At 37.1% G+C, this 23,664-nt stretch overlaps 1 protein-coding gene across 4 annotated transcripts in view; it reads right to left on the bottom strand.

The window, feature by feature from the left end:
* The window catches only part of TMC1 (transmembrane channel like 1), a 123,616-nt gene that overhangs the window by 41,716 nt on the left and 58,236 nt on the right, over nucleotides 1-23,664 (bottom strand). The window contains exons 2-5 of one of the 4 annotated variants that reach the window (NM_001398433.1): nucleotides 18,047-18,229; nucleotides 9,819-9,884; nucleotides 9,335-9,707; nucleotides 4,043-4,183 (exon numbers count right to left, since the gene is read on the bottom strand). In NM_001398433.1, coding sequence (NP_001385362.1) covers nucleotides 4,043-4,183; nucleotides 9,335-9,707; nucleotides 9,819-9,884; nucleotides 18,047-18,086 — 620 coding nt within the window. In that variant the 5' untranslated portion in view covers nucleotides 18,087-18,229. Of the gene's footprint in view, nucleotides 1-4,042; nucleotides 4,184-9,334; nucleotides 9,708-9,818; nucleotides 9,885-10,537; nucleotides 18,020-18,046; nucleotides 19,108-23,664 lie in introns of those variants that run through there. The other 3 variants (XM_015280292.3, XM_015280294.4, XM_046905372.1) reach the window with 3 other exon arrangements.

Genomic DNA, 23,664 nt, shown 5'->3' with positions numbered 1-23,664 from the left:
AGCTTTTGAACCTTCCCTTTCCCTCATACCCATGCAAAACCCGACAGGGAGAACACACAGATAGATGATTAAGTTTCCTAAATCAAACCCTCAGCTTGGGTTAGTAAATTTGTTAGTCGTTAGTTAGTAAATTAGTTAGTAATTGGGTTAGTATCCCAATTAGTAAACTGGGATAGCCTTGCCTGGAGTTCTTCCACCTTGCAACACTGGAAGCTTTGGCCCATTGGTTTTATCTTCTGTACCTTTTTCTAATTAAAAAATCTTGTTAATAGTTTAACACCCTCTGTCTAAATCTCAGCATCATAAATAACAACTGATGGTTGTTACAATCTAAGGGCTCTTCAGCTAATTTTCTTCTGTCCTGATTAACCAGTGTCAAGAGGAAAGATGTATGGATTAATGAATCTCATATAGAAAAGGCTCAACAGTAGTGCTCATAGTCAATCTAAACAAAGGAAAATGAGAAAGACTCTTTTGAAAGAGGAAATTTGTCTATGGAATAAGAAAAAAGCCTGGGCTCCAGCTGCATGAAGGCTGTCAACAGCAGAGACTACTACATCATTCACTCACAGCCATGCCTACTGGTTAGGGGAGAGAAACAATGCTATTTGTAACATAGCATCCTTTCATTCTTCTCCATGTCTTGTCTCTCTTTCTTTTCTCATAATCAGACCTACTGAGACCTAAGCATGATATCTGATGATCCAGCTAGAGTCAGAATGTGCTGGTACAATTCAAGTCCAAACCGCAGAGGGACACTCTGCAGTAAAGGACTGTCATCAGTCACACTTCTACAAAGAACAGACAGGGACTATTGAAATTAATCTTCCCAGACTCAGGGATACAAATTAGAAATTAGAGCTGGTCTAATTGTGTACTGCATCTCAATTAAGAATGCTATTTCAACAGTGATCGTAACAGTCTGGTTTTCACTGAAGGCATTTTCTACAAGGCAACCAATTTTGTTTCTATGCTCTAAAATTAATTCCCTATTCACACAATTTTAGAAAAAAAAAAAAAAGAGTGAAGGAATAAATTAATTTTTTCACTAAATTATCACTGGAACTAAGTAGAAATTTTCTGTCCCATTCTTGTTTTTAAAGTATAGGAAAAAAAATCCCTCACAGAATCACAGAATTGCAGGGGTTGGAAGGGACCTCAAGAGATCATTGAGTTCAATCCCCCCTGCTTAAACAGGTACCCTACAATAAGTCACACTGTTAGGCGTCCAGCCAGGTCTTGAAATTCCCCATAGAGGAGACTGCACAACCTCTCTGGGCAACCTTTTCTAGTGCTCCACCACCCATACCTTACGATAAGTTCTTCCACATGTTAGTACAGAACTTCCTATGTCCTGAGTCCTGCGTCCTTTCACTACACACAACTGAGAACAGCACAGCCTCAGCCACTTGCCTCCCATCTCCCTTTACGTATATATAAACATTTATCAGATCCCTCCTCAGTCTTCTTTTCCCCAGGCTGAACAGACACAGGTTACTCAGCCTTTCCTCATACTGGAGATGTTCCAGGCTCTTTATCATCTTTGTGGCCTTCCACTGAAATCCTTCTAGGAGATCTCTGTCTTTTTTGAAGTGGGGAGCCTAGAACTGAACACAGTAGTTTAAATGTGGCTTCGCCAGGGCATAGTAAAGGGGAGGATCATCTCCCTTGACCTGCTGGTCAATCACTTTTTAATGCACTCCAGGATACCAGTGGCCTTCTTGGCCATCAGGGCACATTGCTGGCTCATGGTCAACCTGTCATTCACCAGGACCCCCAGGTCCATCTCCGCAGAGTTCCTCTCCAGCACGTCATCCCCTAACCTGTACTGATGCATGCAGTTATTCCTCCCCAGGTGCAAGACTCTACACTTGCTCTTGTTAAACCTCATCAGGTTCTTCCTTGCCCAACTCTCCAGTCTGTCCAGATCTTGTTGAATGGTAGCATAGCCTTCATGTGTGTCACTCCTATGGAAAACACTAAACATTTAATTCCAATTCTTATTTCTTTAAAAAAACAAATTACATTTGAAAAATAAGCTGGGTTTGAATCAAAAAAGTAAGCAAGTTGTTCAATCTTGGAAATACTTAAACAAAATGTTTCAACAATTTTTATTTTTTTTAAATCACTTTTTAAAAGCAGGCAAATTAGGAGAAATTGAATAATTCCCCAAAAAGTTTGTCTAAAATCTGAAACAAATCTATCAATATACTAAAACATGTTAATATATGTCCTAATAATTAATAAGAAAATAAGAGTAGGCTCAAAGAAGCTAATCTGAAGAACTGACATTTTCTCTTGGAAAACATTCTCTTCTGGGGCAAATAAAATAAACTGCTAATAGTTTCTAAGCCGACTTCAAAGAAGGCTGTAGCAAAATCCAGAAGACTAAAAATATTGTTTTGCAGCTCCTGTAGAAGTATGATGATGTATAATTTTTACTAAAATAATCCTTCTGATGGTAACAAATAAAACTGAATGCATGCTTTGTCTCCCAGTATAGATTTCATAAATATAAAAGTATAAAAGTTGATTAAACTAGTGGATAATTAGATAGAATTGCTGCCCATGTTAAATGTACAAAGTCAAATTCACACTAAATATTAATAAATAAATAATTCTCATTACTTGGGCAGATAACAAAAGTAAGACTTTGAAAACTTGCTATTGGCATAACTGGGAAAGTCTATCTCATAATACACAAAAGCATTTTTCAGTTACTGAGTATGACTAGAAGTACGTGTTGAACTACAGACATTTCATAGTAAAGTAGGTTTCTAAGGCAGGAACAGACTGATACTCCCACTCCCCCTGAGCTGGGAATGACATAGGTTACAGCAGTTCACAACCAGTGGCTATGCTAAAACATAAAACACATAAAAAATGTTGCAGATTTGATTTTAAGACTTCTGTCTCTAGTTAATCATTATTTACTCTCACCATAAATACATTTACTAGTTATCTTCTGTTTTTATGTCATGTAAACAAACTGAGAGAAACAGCTGATGGCAATGCTGGAATAGAATAGCTATAAAAACACAGACTCTCTACATTGGCACAACACAATTGTAGAATTTTCATTTTATATACATGTCCATTCTTTACTGACAGACTATGCAAAATATAGTAACTCTTGTCTGATTATATAATCTGGTCACCTGATTCTCCTGGAATTTCCCTGACTTTCAAGATACTTCTACTTTACATCTCCTAGGCACTCAGTTCTCTTACTCTGCTCCATGTATCCTTTTTTCACAATATGCCTTCAGTATGTTCCTTTGTAAACGTCTCCTCCCCAGAATAACCTTACTTTCTACAACGAAAAAATCATAGACCTTCCACACCATATTTCATATTTCAATCTCATCCCATTACATTCATGTTTTCTCACCATATCAAAAACTGTCTGGAGGAGAGACAACGTATTCTCTGTTACTTGTCCCTAACTAAACACAACCATACATTTTGACATTTTGCTGGGTTTTGGGCAGTACTGCAGTGAATTAGTTATTGAAAACAGAGGAGTACAGCAGCTTTGGCAAGAGAATAAAGTTCTCTTTGTTAACCCAGTTTCTTGTGATTGGTGGACATTTAACTGATAATTCAACTGAAATTTAACTGACTTTTTTGCTCTAATGAAAATGTAATGATAGACTTGATGGGGAATAAATACAGTTTTATAACTGGCAAACTTGAAAATGCATGAGAAATCAAAATCAATTTTCATTCATGTTTCCTTTTTTGTAACTCCAAAAAATCTATTCTTCTCTAAAGAAAGTTAGAGTAAAAAGAAAATTCCTCTCTCTTCACTAAAATTACCCTGGGTTATTTCTGAAGTTGCATAATTTTTCCATAAGAAGAGCTTAAGCTTATCAACTGAAGCAACTGCCAACAGAAACTTAGCAAATGTAGAGAACAAAAGATAACATAGGTTTTGAGGTTAATTGTGTCTGTAGGTCTAGAAATAAAGTGAAACTTCAGAAAAAATACTGCACAGTACAAAGAAGGATGGCAGACAGATATTATGAAATTCAAACCATACTTTAGAACTGACAACTTCTTTTTCATCTTCCATGGCTTATTTCGTAACGTGGCAATTAGCTTCTTTTTTTCTTCTACCTCTTCTTTCAGCTTGGCCAATTCCTCCTCAGTAATCGGCTCCTCCTCAGAGTCAGAATCAGAGCTTCAGACAAAAGTGGGAACAAAAAACATCACCAAAAATTAGGAGGGACATAAGTTTTCAAGGAGTGCATACACGGTATAAATTCATAGAAATTCTAAGATCTAGAACAATGCCTTCTCTGATGCAATGAAGGGAAAATAGACCCACTATTAATTTTAGTATCAAGGCAAAGGCTGCACTGTGTTCCACCAGCTTTACACGACAAGCAGTCACACTACAGATGAAGAGCAGCGGTCATTCTGGGGACGCATCCTGCAGGAGTAACCAGCCCCCTAGGAGTCCAATCCAACCTTGCAGATGAGGACTATAACTGCAGCCATAAAACATGAACTTCCTCAACATACTTCTGTGTGCCTCAGATGAGAGGAGATAGGTTTAAACACCAATTGACAGCCCATCCACTAATTAAAGCAGCAATTTTTCAAAGATGGGAAAGATTCAGTAACCCACATGGGTCTCCTTTTCTGTGAGCAATCTACATGTTGGTGACATACAACACATCTCTAGCAACAAGTGTGTCTTATTCTTATGTCATCAAACAGGAAAATAATAAGTAAGAAATCACCAGACTTTGATTTCCTGCCCTAAAAAGCTGACAGTGATGACTACCACAAACTGAGCTTTTAAAAACAAGTTTGATGCATTTCTATTTTCTGTTGTCTTTGCTTTTCTTTAATGATTTGAAAGTTTTGAAATATACTAACTTTAAAACAAAAATTTCCATTTTGTCTTGTTAACAGTAATTCAAACTCTAACAAGTCTCAGACTCAGTCTTCTAAGACTTTGACATTCAAAATCCAATGTCAGAGCTGGCTCACTATGTAAGCCAAATAACAGTATAGTTTTAAGTCCTCTGGAAACCTGAAGAACTTTTTCTTCTGCTCACACTGATAACACAGACATGGTCAAACATTTATGTGATTTAAGGAAAGTATCTGAATGTATTCTCTATCAACAGAAGTGTTCAGCAGCAAAAATATTTATGAAGTTTCAAAACAAAAGCAAAAATATTTGGCAATGTGGACGTGAGAATTTCTCATTATTCATCTACCTTAGGGTTTTAAAAAATAGACATTACATCAGAAACTTCAGGAGGATAATTTAAAAACTCCAGGCATACAAAAGTAAACCAACAGAGGTCAGAGACTCTCAGAGTAATCAGATGAAGCAACATTAATGACTCAAATACTGTTTACTGAACATTAAGAAGTTGAACTCGTTGGCCTTCAAATTTCAGGATTCGTGTTATGAAAAACAGCTCCACAGAAAATATAAGTATAGAGATATCAAGAAGTTTCTGAAGTATTTTGAGACAGACATATATATGGTTGTTCTAATGTTGTGATGGAAAAGTGAATAGGCCAAATGGATAAAGTCAATAAAAGTATACATACATACAGTTATACAATTCTAATGCATTATAAAGAAAAAAAAAAGAAAAAAGAAGAAAAAGTATTGTATTTGAGAAAAAAAATAAGAAAAATAAACTCCTTTAGAAAAAGTTTTCAATCCCTATTTTTTACAGTCAGCTGTTTAGCATTGTACAAAGCTCAGTATTAAGGACTGCCTTTGACAGAAGAAGAGAAGAAGATAACAGAGTTATGCAAAATTGAAACATACAGATGTACAAGGCTGGAGTGAGAGTAGCAGGAAATATGGTGGGCAGATGTTAGTACAGTGACCTTACTGAGGAGAGAAAGCCATGCAGAACACAAGCTTGGTTATTAACAGTTCTTCTGCCCATTGCCCACTACTGCTTTATTTACATTTGAATTTTTAACCTTCCTTTAGAGCCAGAAAAATATTCAAAATTTAAATTTTTAACCAACTATTAAGAACTCTAATTGATTTTATTTAGTTGTTTTTTTCAAGAGTCTTTACACAACATAACTACGAGATTCAATCCAGGAAATCAGATTTCTGCCTTCTGCAAGCAAAAGTTTCAGCCTTTCAAAAAAGACTGTGCTTCACACATTTAAAGTCTGGAAGAGATCATCATGACCTTCAGGCTAACGCAGAGAAGAAAGGATTACTCAGTAATTCCAAAACAATCCTCATTTTCCTTTACTCCAATTCAATACACACAATGCATCTTTTCATAAGTCTTTAGAGCTCTTGAAATCAATGGCATTGCCTTAAATTATACACTTGATGAACCTGTCTGCAATATTCATCTGTGTTCTGGTTTTAGTCTTATCTCCTTTATATGGATTTAAATTATATTTATTATGCTTTCAGTAAAAAACATTTCATAGAAGTGAAAATTAAGATGAAAATATTTTCTTGGAACTTGGATATTTTCAGGGTAAAGAGCAGTAGGACTCTGGAGTGGTAGCTGAATAAATTTGACTACATTTTTCTTTCTTTCTGTGTGTGAGAAAATTATACTGTTCAATGATAATCCCCGTAACACCCCCTGGCACTTCCTAGAACCAAAAAGATGCAGTGCCAGTACTGCCTTATTCTTCCATGTACCTCTGGACTTCTGCATAAGCTCTGTATCCTCCAATAACTCAACTGAACTCAGTTGATTTGCTCACAATAAAAACAGAAATGCACAGACTAAGGAAAGTATAATATTACTTTTCTACTTGTAGCTTCAACAGATGGTTACTACCAGGTACACTAACTATTGGAGACAATTAGACAAGTCAGGAAAGAACAAAAATCTAGCTCTTGAACCTAGGAATATCACAGAAATCAAGAAATATCACAGATCCTCACAAGGAGAGTATATGGAGTAATTTGTCAAAATATTTTGGGAATGATATAGAGAAGTCCTCCCATGTCCCACTAAGAGATACCAATCACATCTAAGAGCAGAAGTTACTAAAGTGATCAAGAAACAGCTTCTTTGCCATAGAATTACCCTATGAAACTCACTATAGAAAGATCAAAACTTCAAGCAGTTTGGAAAAAAAAAAAAAAATTCAAAATATGTATGAGTACAAAGTTCATCTAGGATTTTTTTTAAGCAGAATGATTAGTTCTAAATAGTTGTTTCTTGTTAAAGTGAAAAGCAGGATGTAGGAAAATGGTAGGCAAAGCAGAATCTACTGACTTTGGATATCTAGCCAAAAAAGGAACTGTTCATTGTTTGTGGACAACAAAATCCACAGAAACATTAAGAAATACAATATTCACCTGTGGGATTATACCACATCTTCTGTACTCTCTATATTAATTCTACTTTTTTATTTGTTTTGTTTTGTCTCTACTTTTGGATGTTAAAAAAAGTGCATCAGTAAGAGTGGTGAGGCACTGGAAAGGTTTGGCCAGAGAGGTGGTGGTTGCCCCATCCTGGAGAAATTCAAGGTCAGGCTGCAGAGGGCTCTGAGCACACTGATCTAGCTTTGGATTGTGTTCATTGCAGGGTAGTTGGACTAGCTGACCTTTAAGGATCCCATCCAACTCAAAAATTCTAAGATTCTATGACATACTTTCAAAGAACACGTAGCTTTTACTACATTAGGTCCTCACAGACTTGTTAGATGGGCTACACTTCTGTGCTCTCATCATTCTCTTCTGTTCTAAGATCTGCAAGTTGTTTATGTGAGCGATAGTTGAACAGATCATCATCATATTTCCCCTTTCGTGTTTTTTTTTTCTTTTTCTCTTGAAAATCCTTTTAAATATTCTTGCATTTACTTCTATATAATCTTGTCAGCTGGTCCCCTAAATGTCTAAGAATGTAATGTTCTTCAAGTATCTTCCCAGAGCATCATCAGATTTTCTTCACACGTGCTTTCCACTTCAAGAACAATGTGCTGATCTGGATAGAAACCAAAATTATTCAGACTAAACATGTGTGTGTTAATGTTCAGAGTTTTGGAATACAATTAAAAACAATATGCCCACACTTAAATTTATATTTTAAGTGTTTTTCTTTTTTTTTTTTTTTTTTTAAGACTCAGTAAATGCTTGCAAGAGATGACAACAGCAATAAGCAAAGGAACATGGATTGGCAGATTCAGGCCTGTTGCTTGTATGAGTACAGGAAATAGCACAGTGGGGAACAATTGGCACCACAGTGACAACCCGGCATAAAGGAAGATTTTAGACATTCTTGTAGGGAAGAGAAGTGAACTAGAAGTGTACTGAAATGGGATCGTGAACAAATTAATGCAGCAGCATATCTCATTCTATTTTCTTTTCCTTGTGACTCCTGCTGTTCTGTCTAGTGCTGCCTTTGGGAACACAAACAGCTGTAGCAAGTGCTGAATGGAGGAAAGATTTCTGTTCCTCTCCACTGAGGTAAGCATGCCGAGCTCCATTACCTGTCTTGTACGCTGTTCTCAGGGACTGTTTCCTCAAAATATCATGAGAAGGGCCATGCTGCCAGAGAACACCAGAATGACAGAAAAAGAATAAAAAGAGTTTTCAGAAGTGTTCTGCGTCAGTGCAATTTTCCAAAGACCTCAGGTTGCACTAAATGCTTTGGAAAAGTGATAGGGAAATTTTCAGTGGGATTTAAGTAGTAGACAAACTTTGGAAAATTTTATCTCCATGCTTGGTTCTGAACTCTTGAAGTTTTGGTCTTCATCTGTTACAAAAAAGCTGACTCAAGCCTGGCTAGGAAATGAGAACTTGATCTTTCGGAAAGTGCTGAGAATTTGATTCTGCACTGGAAACAGAACTAGGTCCTGGGATTCTAGAGTGATTGGTTCTGGCTTTTTATTTGGTTTGGTTTTGGTTGTTTGGTTGCTTAGGAAAAAAGTAGGAGATCTCACTCACTGTCACTCTGTCATTTATTCCCTCCTCTGTCACACTAGAGAGCAGCTCCAGAACTTGGGACATTTGACTACAGTAAGGGTGACCCCAACTGAAGTTTCTGTTCTGCTTTATGAAATTTGTTTCTAACCTTCAGGATACCCGTGGTATCAGAAGTGTCTGTATGGTCATTTTTGCAAGTTCCACCCTGAACCTGTGACAGCCCCTGGACTACATTTCAGTGTGGTGGACTTGGCTCTATGGACAGTTTCCACTCCACTCAGTCAGAATTTCCTCACTCCAGATGGAAAATAAAATAAAACCTCCTGTTCAGCTTTGACAGGGAGTCATGCCAAGTCTTGGTATTTCACAGCTATAAATGGAAGCAGGTTTTACGTAACGCAACAATTGTTTTATATTAATATATATATATTGAATTACCCAGATCCTGATTTCTTTTTGTCCTTTTTCTTCTTGTTGGCCTTTTCTTTTTTCCCTTTCTTATCAGCCTTTTTGTCCTGTTTCTTCTCATTTTTGCCTTTCCCACTCTTACCCCCTTTTTCATCTTCCTCTTGTTCATCATCTTCCTTTGATTTTTGATTTGCCTGGTTCTTCCTCGCTTTTGTAGGATCCCCCTCAGAATCACTGCCCTCATTTCCACCTGCTCGTCCACGTCCCCTCCGGTTCCTCTGCCTGCGTTGCCCAGCTCTCCTTGTCCCATCTTCATCATCTCCATCCTCCTCACCACCATGTCTGGCTCTCCCTCTGGCATGTCCCCTTCTGGTTCTCGGTTTTGCTCTCTTCCTCTCTTTATCTGTGACAGAAATGAAAATATGAGAGTAGGTAGTATGCTAGAGAGAGAACTTCCCTCCTTGTTTCATGTAGATAACTGAAAGTGGCCTCAAAGGTATCCACACCTACTGACCTGCTCCTCTGCCATTTTCTTGATTCTCAGCTGCACTGTCTTCTTCATTGTTGACGTCACTACCATCTGTGATTAGAAAACAAAAGCCAGTGCATGTGAAGTGTGGATTAGTCACTAGGAACACAGGGTGTTTAAGAAATTTTTAGGAATTATGACATTGTGCTCCTTTACACCATTCCACAAATCTTTTGGAACAAGGAGAGCAGCTTTCAAGAAATCGGATGAAAACAGAGATTAAAAAAAAAAAAAGTTGCATTTTCTTTCAGCACTAAAATAAGTAAAACTGAAAGTGATGGCACAAAGAACTAAATCTTACAGAGCAAATATGTAGGACAGGAGGACCCTAAAAAAGGAACACTGCAACCAGCAGCACCTTGTAATTGAAGGAATAAATGAAAGAAGATGAAAATGATTCTCAAGCAATTCTCAGATTTTCTTAGAGGTGTGAAAGATAAGCACCGTCTGAGATTAAAGATTAAAAGAGTCATTAAATGATTTGACTGACTGGAGGGAATGAAATTTTATAGCTGTAGCACTGCTGAAGAGTGCAATCCCAGAGGAAAGAAGAAAGTTGCTCTCAGATCTTCCATTTCAGCAACCAAATCTCTGAGCATTTCACGGAAGTTGACACAGCTCTCTTGTATTCTGTACAACAGTCCTCTTCTGTCCCTCAGGAGATGACAGAAACCCCGGAGACTTTGGAGGGAGAGTGTACTTACAGAAGCCAGTAGTATTTCTGCATAGAGACATCTTTGTTTTGGAGTGGATCCATTGTTTATGTTTGTTGGTCTCAATAAGTTCAACAAGAGAGGTTGTTTCTGCTGTTCATCAGTATCCAAGACAGTATCCAGTTCATCTTTCCTGCACATTCTGAGACCGGGATCATATATTTATGGAGAAGAAAAACACTCCTCTCTATCACGTCATTATATCCATCATTATACTGTATATTTATATCATAATACTACATATTACATATCATGTCACTACTGAAACTAGTAGTGGTGTTCACCAGCAATGCACCTTCAGAAACAGTCCAACTAATACCTGAAAAGCCAGGAGCTGAAAGGTTTTCTTCAGGTATCCTAGTTTGAGTTTGTAGATGCGGAACAGCATGCCAGTGGAATATGTCAAGATACATAGCAGTAAGAGATCAATGACTATGAAATATTGCCTTGAATAGAAGTAGACAGCTGTCATTAGGCTCCAATATAGCATGTATGTTCAGATGTATACGTTCTATACATATAAGTATGCCATCCCTCCATATAGACAGGACAATAGTGTGTTGTGATCACCATGCTACATTTTCCAGACAAGAGCAAGCTACAGTTACTTTCCGTCTTCACTCATGCATTAGTCTTATGGACTCTTCTTTACCTGGTGTCTTTCTCCACCCATTCTCTAGTTACTTTCATAGATTTTATGAAGCCAGAGAGATTAACTGAAAAATTATAAACAAATTTATTATAAACAAAATTTACCTAGGCGCTGTTACAGCTAACTGTCAGGATCAATTTCTTATCTATATCTAGCATCAAAGAAAATATTAAAATATGCAAGACTGAAAACAAGAAAGAATCTAGGGTATTGTTTTACTGTGCACAGTAACATGCAAAGTATTACTACACAGAATTTGACTAGCATTTTAAAACTAGGACTTATTAATTATCAATTCAACAGCACCTGTACAATATTTTTTTAAAGACAATGCAAAAATGTTATCATAATATCATCAGTGAAATGTGAAAATAAGTGCTCCTTTGTTCTCTCTGGACATATGCCTTCTGTTGCTGACAGTAACTAGATCTCCATTAGACAAAGATCATTACATTGCTATTGAGAGCCTGCAAAGATGACAGCAGGCACTTCTAAAGAGATACTCTGCATGCCACAATGGGGCATGGTTCTTTGTTTGCAGCTAATGCTTTTGCTGATCTTCTCTAGCCAAACAGATTCCCAGGGAAGAGCTTAAAGATACAAGATTGGCCTCACTGCAGATTCCCAAGTGTACATACAACAAGCAATCAGATGGAGGTTTAACTGAAACGTGCATTACCGGTGGAAGTGTCTCAGGTTGGACCTAACATCATATTGACATAATAGCGAAATTAACTATGAACTATGTAATACAGGATTAAATACAGCATAATACAGATGCTGAACTTTAATTAATTTTAATATCATAAGGGTAAAAAATGTGATTGTCTGAAACAAGTATTTCAGGTATAATTAAGTGTGAAACTAATTGATTATTGAAGAAAGTACCAAGCATGCAGTTAGAAGGGAGTGTATCTGAATAGTGAGGCCTGTGTTTTTATAAAAGTTCACAGACAGAAAAATAATAACAAGTTTTTAAAGAATTAAGAGGAAATAAATAAATAAATAAATAAACAAACATGAAATCAGAGTGGCTGTTTCCACAAAATGATTCTAGATGAAAACAACCAGTGATAACACTGAATCATGCGGCTAAAAGAGTAGAGGGTACTAAAGACATCCAAGGAAACATCCAAAGTCCATCTTAAAAAATGATTTCTGCAAAAAATTAAAATTTTATCTCCAAACTTCAGAACGTTCCTGTCTCCAGAGACCCATGCTCAGCTACAGATACAAAACATACTCAATTTGTTTGTGAGCTTACACTGAAAACAAAACAAAACATAACAAAAGAGCCTTCTATTACTTCTATGTTACATCGACAATTATTGTCAGTTCTCCTGAGACTCAATGGTATGCACACTGTTATGATTCACACAAAAAGCACTTAAATGTCCCCTGTGCTGCGCTCAGCTACACGGATTTTGGTGAAACGTTCAGAAAGAAAAATGTCTGGGGCTTATCACTCTCTTTCTGCTGTATACACAGAACGAGAACTCTCTCCCAGGTCATGAGTTGTGATGCAGGAATCATTGCACAGAATTTATTTTTAAAAGGCAGAATTCAGACAAAATTCTGTGTTGCCCTGTGCGTCATGAGCTGTGTGATGAGAAAAGCTGAAGCTCAGTGTGGAACCAGAAGTTCAAGAGAACAAAATTCACTAAGGAAGGGGGCAAAGGTTCTTTAATATCCGTCAGGTCTATCTTGAATAGCATGTATGCACGTATTCATATAAGCTACATAGCTACTCAACCCTGCACTCATATTGCAGCTATCCCTGAAAACCTACAATTCAGTACTGTATTACCATCCTACAGGAAAAAACAAAGAGCATTAAAAATGCTCTTATTAAAGTAGGAATGTATAGTTTTCCATGCAGAAACAAAATCATCACTGTACAGGATTCTTTTAGGTGTACAGCTTGTCTTCTACTTTTTAAACGTATCTTCATGTGATCTTGCTTATCAAAAGTTCATCAAAGCTTTGTCTAACAGCAAGCTACAAACATGCTACAACAATATCTCGAATTACTCAAGGTTCCAGGAAAGTGTTTATCAGACCTCATTTCTTCACAGTATTAGCACTCACAGAGCTCATTTCAGGTAATTGTGGTTTGAATTAGATAACTTGAATTTATAAGAATTCAGAGCAAACTATTGCTCAGCTGTCACATCTTCTAAGATACTGCATTCAGCCCTGATTATATGTATATTATTAGGCATATTTGTATCTGTATTCCATAACTCCCTATGATCTAGGAAAGCCAATTGCATACTGATTTCTTTTCCTGAGTAGTTTGAGGGAAAGTTTGTCATTATTCTAGATTAAGGGCAACAGAAGTCTAATTTGAGTAAGTTATCACATCTCTTGAAGTCTTATTTATGTTTTGAACTATAGCCGGATATGAGACTACAGAGTGTACCAAATCTCAGTTCAAAATAATATACAGGTCAGAGACAGGACATTAATCTCAGAAGACAGTTTAGGAGAGAGCTTAGAATGCTGGCAGGTTGGCTGGTGAGGAAATTAAGCACAGAATACAATCTATAAAACCATAGGAGTCTTTGTTGTGAAGTGGCCAATTAGCATAGCGAGGAAATGTTTTATTCTTATCTTCCCAAGTCCTTTGCATTTCATTACCAGAGGACATCTGCCAGATTTCATGCTTTTCTTTTAACATTTTTTTTTATACCACAAGGTTGCCTTAACTTTTCACTTTGAGAGTGATAATGATTCTTGGAACTACTCCATAAAATATGGCCTGCTATTGTAATATTTCTGCTTAAAATGCTACTGTGTAAAACCTACTGCTGCTAAGCAATTCTGAGTATTCGTGTCTTGGAAAAACATCAGTGGAGACTTGTAGATGAATCTAAAAATGGTATCAGATTCTTTGCCTATTTTTTAAGTCACAAAACAGGTGTATATTTATTAATTAATTGTTAAGCCAATTAAGTGGATCAAATGCAGATAGTGTCCTGCAAGCAATTATTGTATCTTCCTCTCAGCTCAACCAACCTGGATTTTTTCCAGTGCCAGAAAGACGTCAGTACAGACAGCTAATAAACTGGGTGACCAAAAAGCAGAAATAGAAGCCATGAAGGACAACAAACTGTTGTGAAATTTCAGACAGAAAGAATAGGCAGATCTGTATAAAGTTCAATTCTTGGTATTTATATGATTTCCATAATATTATTTCATATAAATAATGCAAGGCCTCACAATACTTCTGTGAGGAAGAATATCACTAGAAGTAACAGCTATAAAACACACCAGAAATAGTATATCAAGAACTCAAGGAAAGTCTACAGCAGAAGAGTGAACTGGTGCACCCATCTAAGATTTGAGGCATTCATATTAGAGAGCTCCTGTTCTCAGTGTATTTCCAAAATGCAAGAAACAGAGTTTTGTTGAAGTACAAGGCAATATAAAGCCTGACATAAAGTCTTACTGCCTGTCCCAGTAAAGGATGTCTCCATCAGTGAACTGTAGAATACCCATGGCTAAAGATTGTAAACTTTGGCCAAAAATCCAATTCCATTTCTAGCATTTAAAAACATAGTAAAAAGAGACAGAATGTATTTGTTTCACCCTTTTATTCCATCCACCCCTCAGGTCATCACATAAGTTTTTCATATATCCCCAAGTACATCTTTCAGCAAAAGTTTAGACCCTTGGAAGCTTTATATTTTAATGAGAGCCTGGTCCCACACTTGAAACACCAGGTAGATAAAAGTTGCACAGCCAAGAGGAGCTAAGGGAGACCTACAGATTTTCATTGTGATTTGGATAAAAAGTTATTGACTAGAGAGCTGAGGTTCAACAGTGATGACCTAGCTGCCGGGGAAGACAGTGGCCCAAGTCCCTCATCGAAGGATAATGATGTGCAAAATGTTTTGTTTTTTTTCCAACCACTTGTGTATGTGTGTATCTCCTGTGCCATGTAAAACAAAGAGTAAAATAAAAAAGAACGAAGAAACAAAGCAGTACATGTCAAAGCCCAAAACCATTCATCAGATTATTTTTTTCTTGTCTAATAAATATCATGCTTCCTCTGCTTAGTTTTCAGATTTGTACCAGGAATCTGACATAGTGTTAACATTGCAGTTTTAATTCCAGATTTATGGCTTCTTTGAACCTGATAGTTCAAAATTGCTCTCTCCTCACTTCTACAGCAAATAAACACATTGTAGAGACAGCCAAGTAAGTTGTTTGCATCCTTACAAAATGTCTTAACCTTAGGCCTTTTTAATGACTTTCTTTTTCCTGCAATTAGATTCTCACAACTAAGCGAAACGTCCTCCCTCTCTCTATCTATCTATCTATCCCCAACAAAATAACTTCCATGCTTTACAGCTAAAAGTATTTTTGTATTATCTAGATTCAGAATGTTATTATGAGGAATTTTTGTTAGCTAAACAAATTATGAAAAGCAAACATAAAAAATCTGCTTGGAACTTGATAGGTTCATGTTCCTGTTGTCTTTTTCATTACATTTCATTAAATAACAGAATCAACAGAGTTGCCACTACAAGATGTAAAATTATGTAGAGATTCAAACATCTTTGACAAAGCTCAAATCCTTCCATTTATATTTTAAATCTTAATGGCAAAAGAGAGAGTAGTTATATGCCACATTCTGCTAGCTGCTAAATTTAAAATCTGAGAATGGCTTCAGAAACACAGGAGAGAGAATCCTATTCTGAACCCCACTAATAGCCAGCCATATTCACATCTTGTATGAAGTGTCCTATAAAAGTGGAAGCCAAAACCTATTGCTGATTTTTTTTCAGTGTTTCAGAATTCATTTATCTCTTAACTTTCCAGTAGCTTTGTTTAAGAAGAAAAGATAATTTCATAGTCATACCAATGAAAAGCAAACCTTCAGAGAATACTGACCTTGAAGGTATCCTAGAAATTTTTTAAACTAGAACATTAATTGAAACACAGACATTATAAATAAGAATTGCAATTCTAGAATTACTAGAACACTTAATATTTGAGACCATGCCTGAGTTTTTATGCTTTTCACAGATAGTGTTGTGTATTTTCTTCCTATGGACTAAAATAAGTCACTGTCTGAAAAAATATCCTGTCCAGCAGTAGTTCTGAATTTATTAAGTAAAACAATAATTCATATTCAGTTACACAAGCAAATATAGTGTTTATTTTTCTGCATCTAACCTGCCAGTGATGTAGATGCTAAAGTAGACAGAATATTTGTATTACCAAGTGAGGAAGCCACCAGTAGTCTGGTAAAGCTAACTACAAGTAGTTTTAGCCCAGACAACGTTTGAAAATTACAGATGGGAACTAAAGGGAACAAATCATTTTATTTTGATTTACAACTGTGAATTACTTATTGGTTTTCCACTGGTAAGGAAAAATGAAGAACATCTTCTAAATGTTCTGCTGAAACAACAGACTGAGGTAGCATAGATCAAGAGTGCATGCAAGGCTGGCAGCGGACAATCCATCTGACCATGATCTGCTTTTCCATTTTCCTTTTGAGCTATACTTAAACACTACAAAGTGTTAGAATTGTTTCTTGCAGAAGGCAGAGGAAGTAGGTAATTCAAAGAAAAACCCCTCAGAAATTCACCCCCTTCATGAGAGCATAGATACAATTTTCCAGGTCACTATCTCTGTGGATGCACTTCCATTTCCCTCCCTGGCTTGACGGTGGGCAAGTTCTCACTGTTTTCATTGAAGTCTTTAGTCCAAGAACTAGGATAAGAATATTAAATGGCCAATGCCTGGCACATGTGAAATGACAGTAAACGATACCAATCTGACCTCTTTAGGTTCTGAAATGTGATTTACTTAACTTATTCATTCATTGTACTATTATCATAAGTCTATATGAAACATGAATTTATATGAAAAAACTTTTCAAGGAAGAAGAAAAACTTTACTTACGCTGATAAATATTTTGCTTATGCTACACTAAATTCTGTTTTTCTTCCTTGTTAAAAGGAGCTCAGTTGGCAAGTACTACTTGGAAATGGCAGTATCAGCATTTGTAGAAAAAAAAATGGGGGAAAAATGAAGGCTCATACAGGAGGAAAGAAAACATTATAGCCACAGAAGCATAGCTTACTTTACTTCTATTTCATATTATGAGCATGGATTAAAAAAAACCAACAACAACAGAAAGCACTTTTACATAGTATCAGCCCTGGTATTTAGCAACACCTAACAAGAATGAATTCATTCATTTTCTGTGATGGTGAATGTCATGTCAGCCCTATATTAAAAAACATCAATATTTTTGATCTTTCCTTTGAAAGAATAGTATTGTCTGTGAGAATCAAGAGCACTTCCCACATTATTGAGATACTTCGCACTTTGTCAGAAAAAAATCACATCATTATAATCCTACAAAAATGTTTCTTATATTCAGATCATTCCAGTATCAGTACAGAATTATTGTTAATGCTTTATCTTACTATAAAGTATGTGCTTGATTTTAACACTAAATGTTGAAAGGAATGAGCAAAAGAGCCATTGCATTTATGTATTTTACAGAAGCTACAAAATACCCTAATTTTCTCAATCTTTCCATCCAAGTGCATATAAATGTAGAACAAGTAACTGGACTGTGGTTGGACTCTTTTGATTTACTAACTAGTGGACAGCCACGCTGCCATCCCATACCTAACCAACTTAGAGCAAAGCTGTCCTCAACAGGGAAGTAAACAGGAAGTAAAATTGAACAAAAGATGACAAACTATGATAAAAGCAAATTTGCATCAAAAGAAACAAGAAGAAAACAAAACTTTCATACTGTTGAGCTACATGCAGAAAAAGAATATATGCTTCACATATATAATTATAGTCGTAATTACCATTTCCTTCACTGGTGGCTGGCTTTTCATTTTTAGGCATTGTGAATGTATTTCACAGGGCTGCTCCAGGTGCCACCAGTACAGGAGATTGTCTGAAGGTTGAGCGGTCTGCGATAAAGTGTTATCCACATCAACTGTGTCCTGTCTGTCACTGAACGGATGGTGCTGGTGAAGTTTCACTGACTGAAATATAAGAAGATACTAATTTCCTAAGTAATTAATCTTTCATGAATGTTTAGTTTACTACTTAGGTTTTGCATGCTAGGGTCAAAAGAATGGAAGAAGTTTTTCATCTTCCTATTACTGAAAAAAACAATTAAAAAAATCCTGCAATGTACTCATCTATGACTAACACCAACATTTAAATGTTAAAGTGCACTGCTAAGCACAGATGTTGCATGGTGTTCACATGGGGAAACTTAGATGCTGTATGCAGGTCTACACTTCAACAGTATTGCATATGGAAGACTGTATACAAATGTTTTTTCCTCATGAAAAACAGCCCTTGTCATAGAGACATATTTAGATAACTTTACAAAAAAAAAAAAAAAAAAGGATTCCTAAAATACATTTAAAATATAGCAAATGGAACCTGACACTGATATATCTGTTGGTTTATGTTTGCTTTACTGGATGTAGAAATTCCCCTAAGATTCTTTGCTTCTCCCAATATGCGAATACTACATACTGTATATGCAATAACAGATTTACCCTGACTTGCCATGAACTTATAACACTAGACAGCCTTTATGATGAAACAAAGCAAACATTATATTAATGAGACACAAGTCAGGCTTGGAAATAAAAGATTAGAAATGACGTGTTGCAAGTATCACTTTGGAAGAAGGGACAGGTAACTTTGAGATTGTACAAGGATGTTGCAAAGAGAAAATTAGAAAGGCAAAAGCCCAGCTAGGCCATAATCTGGCCACTGTTGTGAAAACAAAAAATGTTTTCACAAATATGAAGGCTGCTCTGAAAGTAATGCCTCCTATTTTATTATGTTGGTCAACAATGTCAGAGGTGAATGTTGGTGGTATGGCAGTAGAGACTGAACCTTCTAACCAATATTTTCTTACATTTTGTTGCCATGTAATTTCCACAGAAATAAATGGGAGACGTTACTTTTGGAGCAACCTACATACATAAACAACAAAAGAAGGCCAAAGAGAATCTCCATTCTTTATTGCATATGGCAGAGAACGTTACCACCAAGGATGAGGAAAAGGTTGAGGAAAAGGCATTGAAACACTCAATGCCTTTTTTTTGCTACTGTCTTTAATAGTCAGATCAGTTACCCTCAGAGTACTCAGATCCATGATCTGGAAGACAAAGATGGGGAGCAGAATAAACCTCCATAATTCAGGAGGAAACAGTGACCTGCTACTCCACCTAGACTATTACAAGCTTCTGGGACTAGATTACATCCACTCAGGACTACAGATGGAGCAGGCAGAAGTGTTCACTAAGTCACTTTCCATCATTTATCAGCAGTCCTCATCAACTGAGAAGGTTCCAGAGGTCTGGACATTTGCCAGTGTGATACCTGTGTACAAGAAGGAAGATCCAGGAAATGACAGGCCCATCAGCCTGACCTCAGTATTACGGATTATGGAGTACAGTATTATGGAGTAGATCATTTTGAATGCAATCACACTAGGGAGTCAGGCCTAGCCAGAATGGGTTCATGAAAGGTAGGTCCTGCTTAACTAACTTCATCTCCTTCTATGACCACTAGACCTACCTGGTGGATAAGAGAAAGGCTGTGGACATAGTCTGCCTAGACTTCAGCAATGCTTTTGGCACTGTTTCCCACAGTATTCTCCTGGAGAAGCTGGCAGCCCATGGCTTAGACAGGTGTAGTTTTCTCTGGGTTAAAAAAATGGCTGGGCGGCTGGGCCCAGAGAGTGGTGGTAAATGGAGTTAAATCCAGCTGGGGAATAATCAAAGAATCACAGAGTCACAGAATCATAGTCCTATGTTCCCTAGGGGTCAGTACTGGGGCCTGTCCTGCTCAATCCTTATTGATGATCTGGATGAGGGTATTGAGTGCATCCTCAGTAACTATGTAGATGACGTCAAACTGGGAGGAAGTGTTGATCTGCTTGGGAGAAGGAAGGTCCTACAGAGCAATCTGGACAGGCTGGATAGCTGGGCTGAGGTCAGTGGGATGAAGTTCAGTAAGACCAAGCCCCAGATCCTGCACTTTGGCCACAATAACCCCAGACAATGCTACAGGCTTAGGGCAGAGTGGTTGGAAAGCTACACAGAAGAAAGGATCTCAGCATGTTGGTCAATAACCAGCTAAACATGATCTAGCAGTGTACCCAGGTAGTCAAGACCAACAGCATCCTGGCTTGCATCAGAAACAGTGCAGTCAACAGTACTCAGCATTTGAGGCCACACCTCAAGCACTGTGTTCAGTTTTGGGCCCCTTACTACAAAAAAGACAATGAGACCCTGGCGTGTCCAGAGGAGGGCAGTGAAGCTGGTGAGGGGTCTGGAGCACAGGTAGTACAAGGAGCAGCTGAGGGAACTGGGATTGTTTAGTCTCAAGAAGAGGAGGCTCAGGTGAGACCTTAACACTTTCTTCAACTTCAGAAAGGTTACAGTGAGATGACCATCAATATCTTCTCCCACATATCTAGCAATAAGAGGTAATGGCTTGAAGTTGTGCTAGGAAGGTTTAGGTTGGATATTAGGAGAAATTTCATCTCTGAAAGTGGTAAGGCATTGGAACAGGCTGCCCAAGGAGGTGGCTGAGTCACCATACCTGGAGGTGTTCAAGAAAGGTGCAGATGTTGCAATTAGAGACATGGTTTAACAAGCATGATCAGTTTTCATTACATAAAGTCCTCTTTGCAGCACATCAGTCTTGCAGAAAAATAAATAAATAAATAAATGACCCTGCATTTAATTTATCTCTGTGTCATAGCAATCAGAACAATATCGAGTTTTTGAATTACATAACAAATAATAGAAAAAGCCTCAGTGGAGACAGGTTGAAGGAACTTGGGCTCGTTCCTCAACGACTTCATCAAACAAAACTTTTTTTTTTTTTTTTTTTTTTTTTAATTAGCAAATATGCCACGCTTTTATTTGTTCAAATCTGTACCTCCTTGTCAGGGACATTTTCTACACAGTAAAAATGCTGAAGCATGCACGATACACAAAGACTGAAGATCAAAACAAATAATTATCCCTTTACCATAGCAAAAACTGATAAAACACCCTGCAATGAAGGAAGAGTAAATTACTGGTTCACATATTCTTCCTCATATCACTTAAGTGATAACTCATTAGACAGCCAAAGGAGATAAAGTTGACATCAAACAATGACAACATAACTAAGGTTGGTACAAATATTTGAAATTTGTAAATTGGTAAAATTGAAATTGGTAAATCTGTAAGGCTCAATTTTGCTTGTAGTCAACATTTAAGTTATAGAGACATAACCTACTCACAGTAAAATAACCACTTTCCTGCTGCTTCTGCCCATGTGTCCACCTCTGCACACTCTCATGGTGTCATTCTAGTAAGATGAAATGTTCTGCTTGTTGACTTTCTGTGGTTCAAGGTGCCTTTTCCATTGCTTTCCATATACACTGTAAAACCTAAGGCAATAAATAATTTTCTAGGAGACCTTTTCTACTAAGGTTACTTTTCAGGATGGAATTTTAAAATGCTGTTTTGCTTTGGGTGCACAAAATGCATATACTGATGTGTTGAGTCAGATGGTAAAATCAGGCAGTTCTAGATGTGGATATGAAAGCAAACAGAAGTCACTGCACTGTAGCGCTGCTACTGAAAAGGCCTTTTTTTAACTATGTAAGGTAATACCTGCATTGATCCTTCCCTAACCTACTGCATCCAAATGAGTCAAACAAGCCTGAACAGCATTAATGGTAAGTCTGCACCTAACATCCTCATTATCCCACATCGTTTCACAGCTCAGTGGATGGTTACACGGATCATGTCTGGGAGCAACAGGAGGCTGAAATGGGAGGGCCAGGGCAGGATGCTGGTGACCCCAGAAGGGTCGAAACATCCCCAAGGGGCACAACCCTGCAGCACAGCAGAAGCAGGGTGGTGGTGGAGGCACCAGGAGTCCCTGTCAAGGCTGGGCAGGAACCGTGTCAGGTGACAAATCCCATTAATTACAAATCCCTTTAATTAATTTCATGCAAGAAACATAAAAGCTGGCTTGCATCGGTATTGACTCTCAAATTAACATTTCAGCTCCTGAACACTGATTAGGCACTATTGTGTAACAGAAACACAAGTAACCTTGCTCTGACGCCACACCGGTATTCAGAGAAAAAGGAAAAACACAGCTACTTCATAAATTGACATGCAGGCAAAACTTGTGTGGGTAGAGGTCTCTGAATGTCAAAGGAAAAGGCAAATCTAACACTGAAGCCAGACATCTATATGAAATTCAAATCAAGTTTAGCACATATTGTCTCTGGAGCCAACTGAGGCTTTTCTACACTATTCTGAAATAATATATTACAAAGTTCTTTGAAAATCTGGAAGCTGAACCAAAAGAAAAGCAGGTATATTTTTAATTGTATTTAGGTACTCTATGCTCTACTGGTAGACATAATAACCAGGTTCAAAGGAAAAGCATTAGAAGTCTTATGAAAAAAAAAAAAGCATTTTTAAGATTTTCTAATGTGGATAACAAGAAATTAGGGTGGTATACATGGCTTAAAGGAATTAATCCAAACTGCTATTGATCACTAAGTCTACATTACTCCCATCAGTTAATCAGAATGTTTTACTAGAAACTTGAAAACAGCTTTAAATTCAGGAGAAAAAAAATGCCAAATGAATTTGGTTTTATAAAGAAAAATAGTTAGTAAAGTTTCTGTATATCCATGTTCTGTTTTTTAGATCAGTTCTGAAAATTTGAAAGCAGAAGTACTTGGAATTTTGTATGAAAACGTGTGTACATAAGTTTCCTTCAGTGATAATGCTCTTTTCTACTTCAAATTCTATTCTTGCTCTTATCCTAGCCAAAATGAATGTCTGGCTGCATGGTCGTGAATACACCTGCTTTCTTCAGTAATAACATCTGATATGACACACTGCTACTCTGCTCACAGCACCTGCTACACTGATGAAAAGGCACATTGCTCAGATAATTGCTTTTGTTGCTTAGTTGTGGCTTTAATAAGAGGAGGATGGAGTAATTCACTGTAGATTTACACCTTGGTGCAACTATTCACTGCTTACTTGTTCTCGAAGATAAGATTTGGAACCACTGGTTCTTACCTAATCATTACATGTCTTGAAGTACTTGTTATTAGTATCCTAAGCGCAGATGGAGCAGACCAAAAGGGAAGAACAGAACTTCAAGCCTGCACAGATTGCTTCAGACAGAATGCATTCAGGGGCATTAAAATCCTCAGACTTCATGACTCCACAATCCTCAATGCCATGTGCAAATAACAGATCAAGATCTGCTAAATACTATACCCACTCAAACTACAGTGAGCATCCTACAACAGACAGAATTTACTCAGAGAAAGTACCGTTCAGAAGTGTCTCTTTTCCAACACAAATTTCATTGCATTTTTCAGGCAGCCTGTTTGCTAATGACTTAGTAGGCACAA

The sequence above is a fragment of the Gallus gallus genome, chromosome Z (assembly GCF_016699485.2).
Source record: "Gallus gallus isolate bGalGal1 chromosome Z, bGalGal1.mat.broiler.GRCg7b, whole genome shotgun sequence".
Lineage (NCBI taxonomy): Eukaryota > Metazoa > Chordata > Aves > Galliformes > Phasianidae > Gallus > Gallus gallus.
Note: the sequence above shows the minus strand (reverse complement) of the source record. Positions and strands in the feature narration are given on the sequence as shown.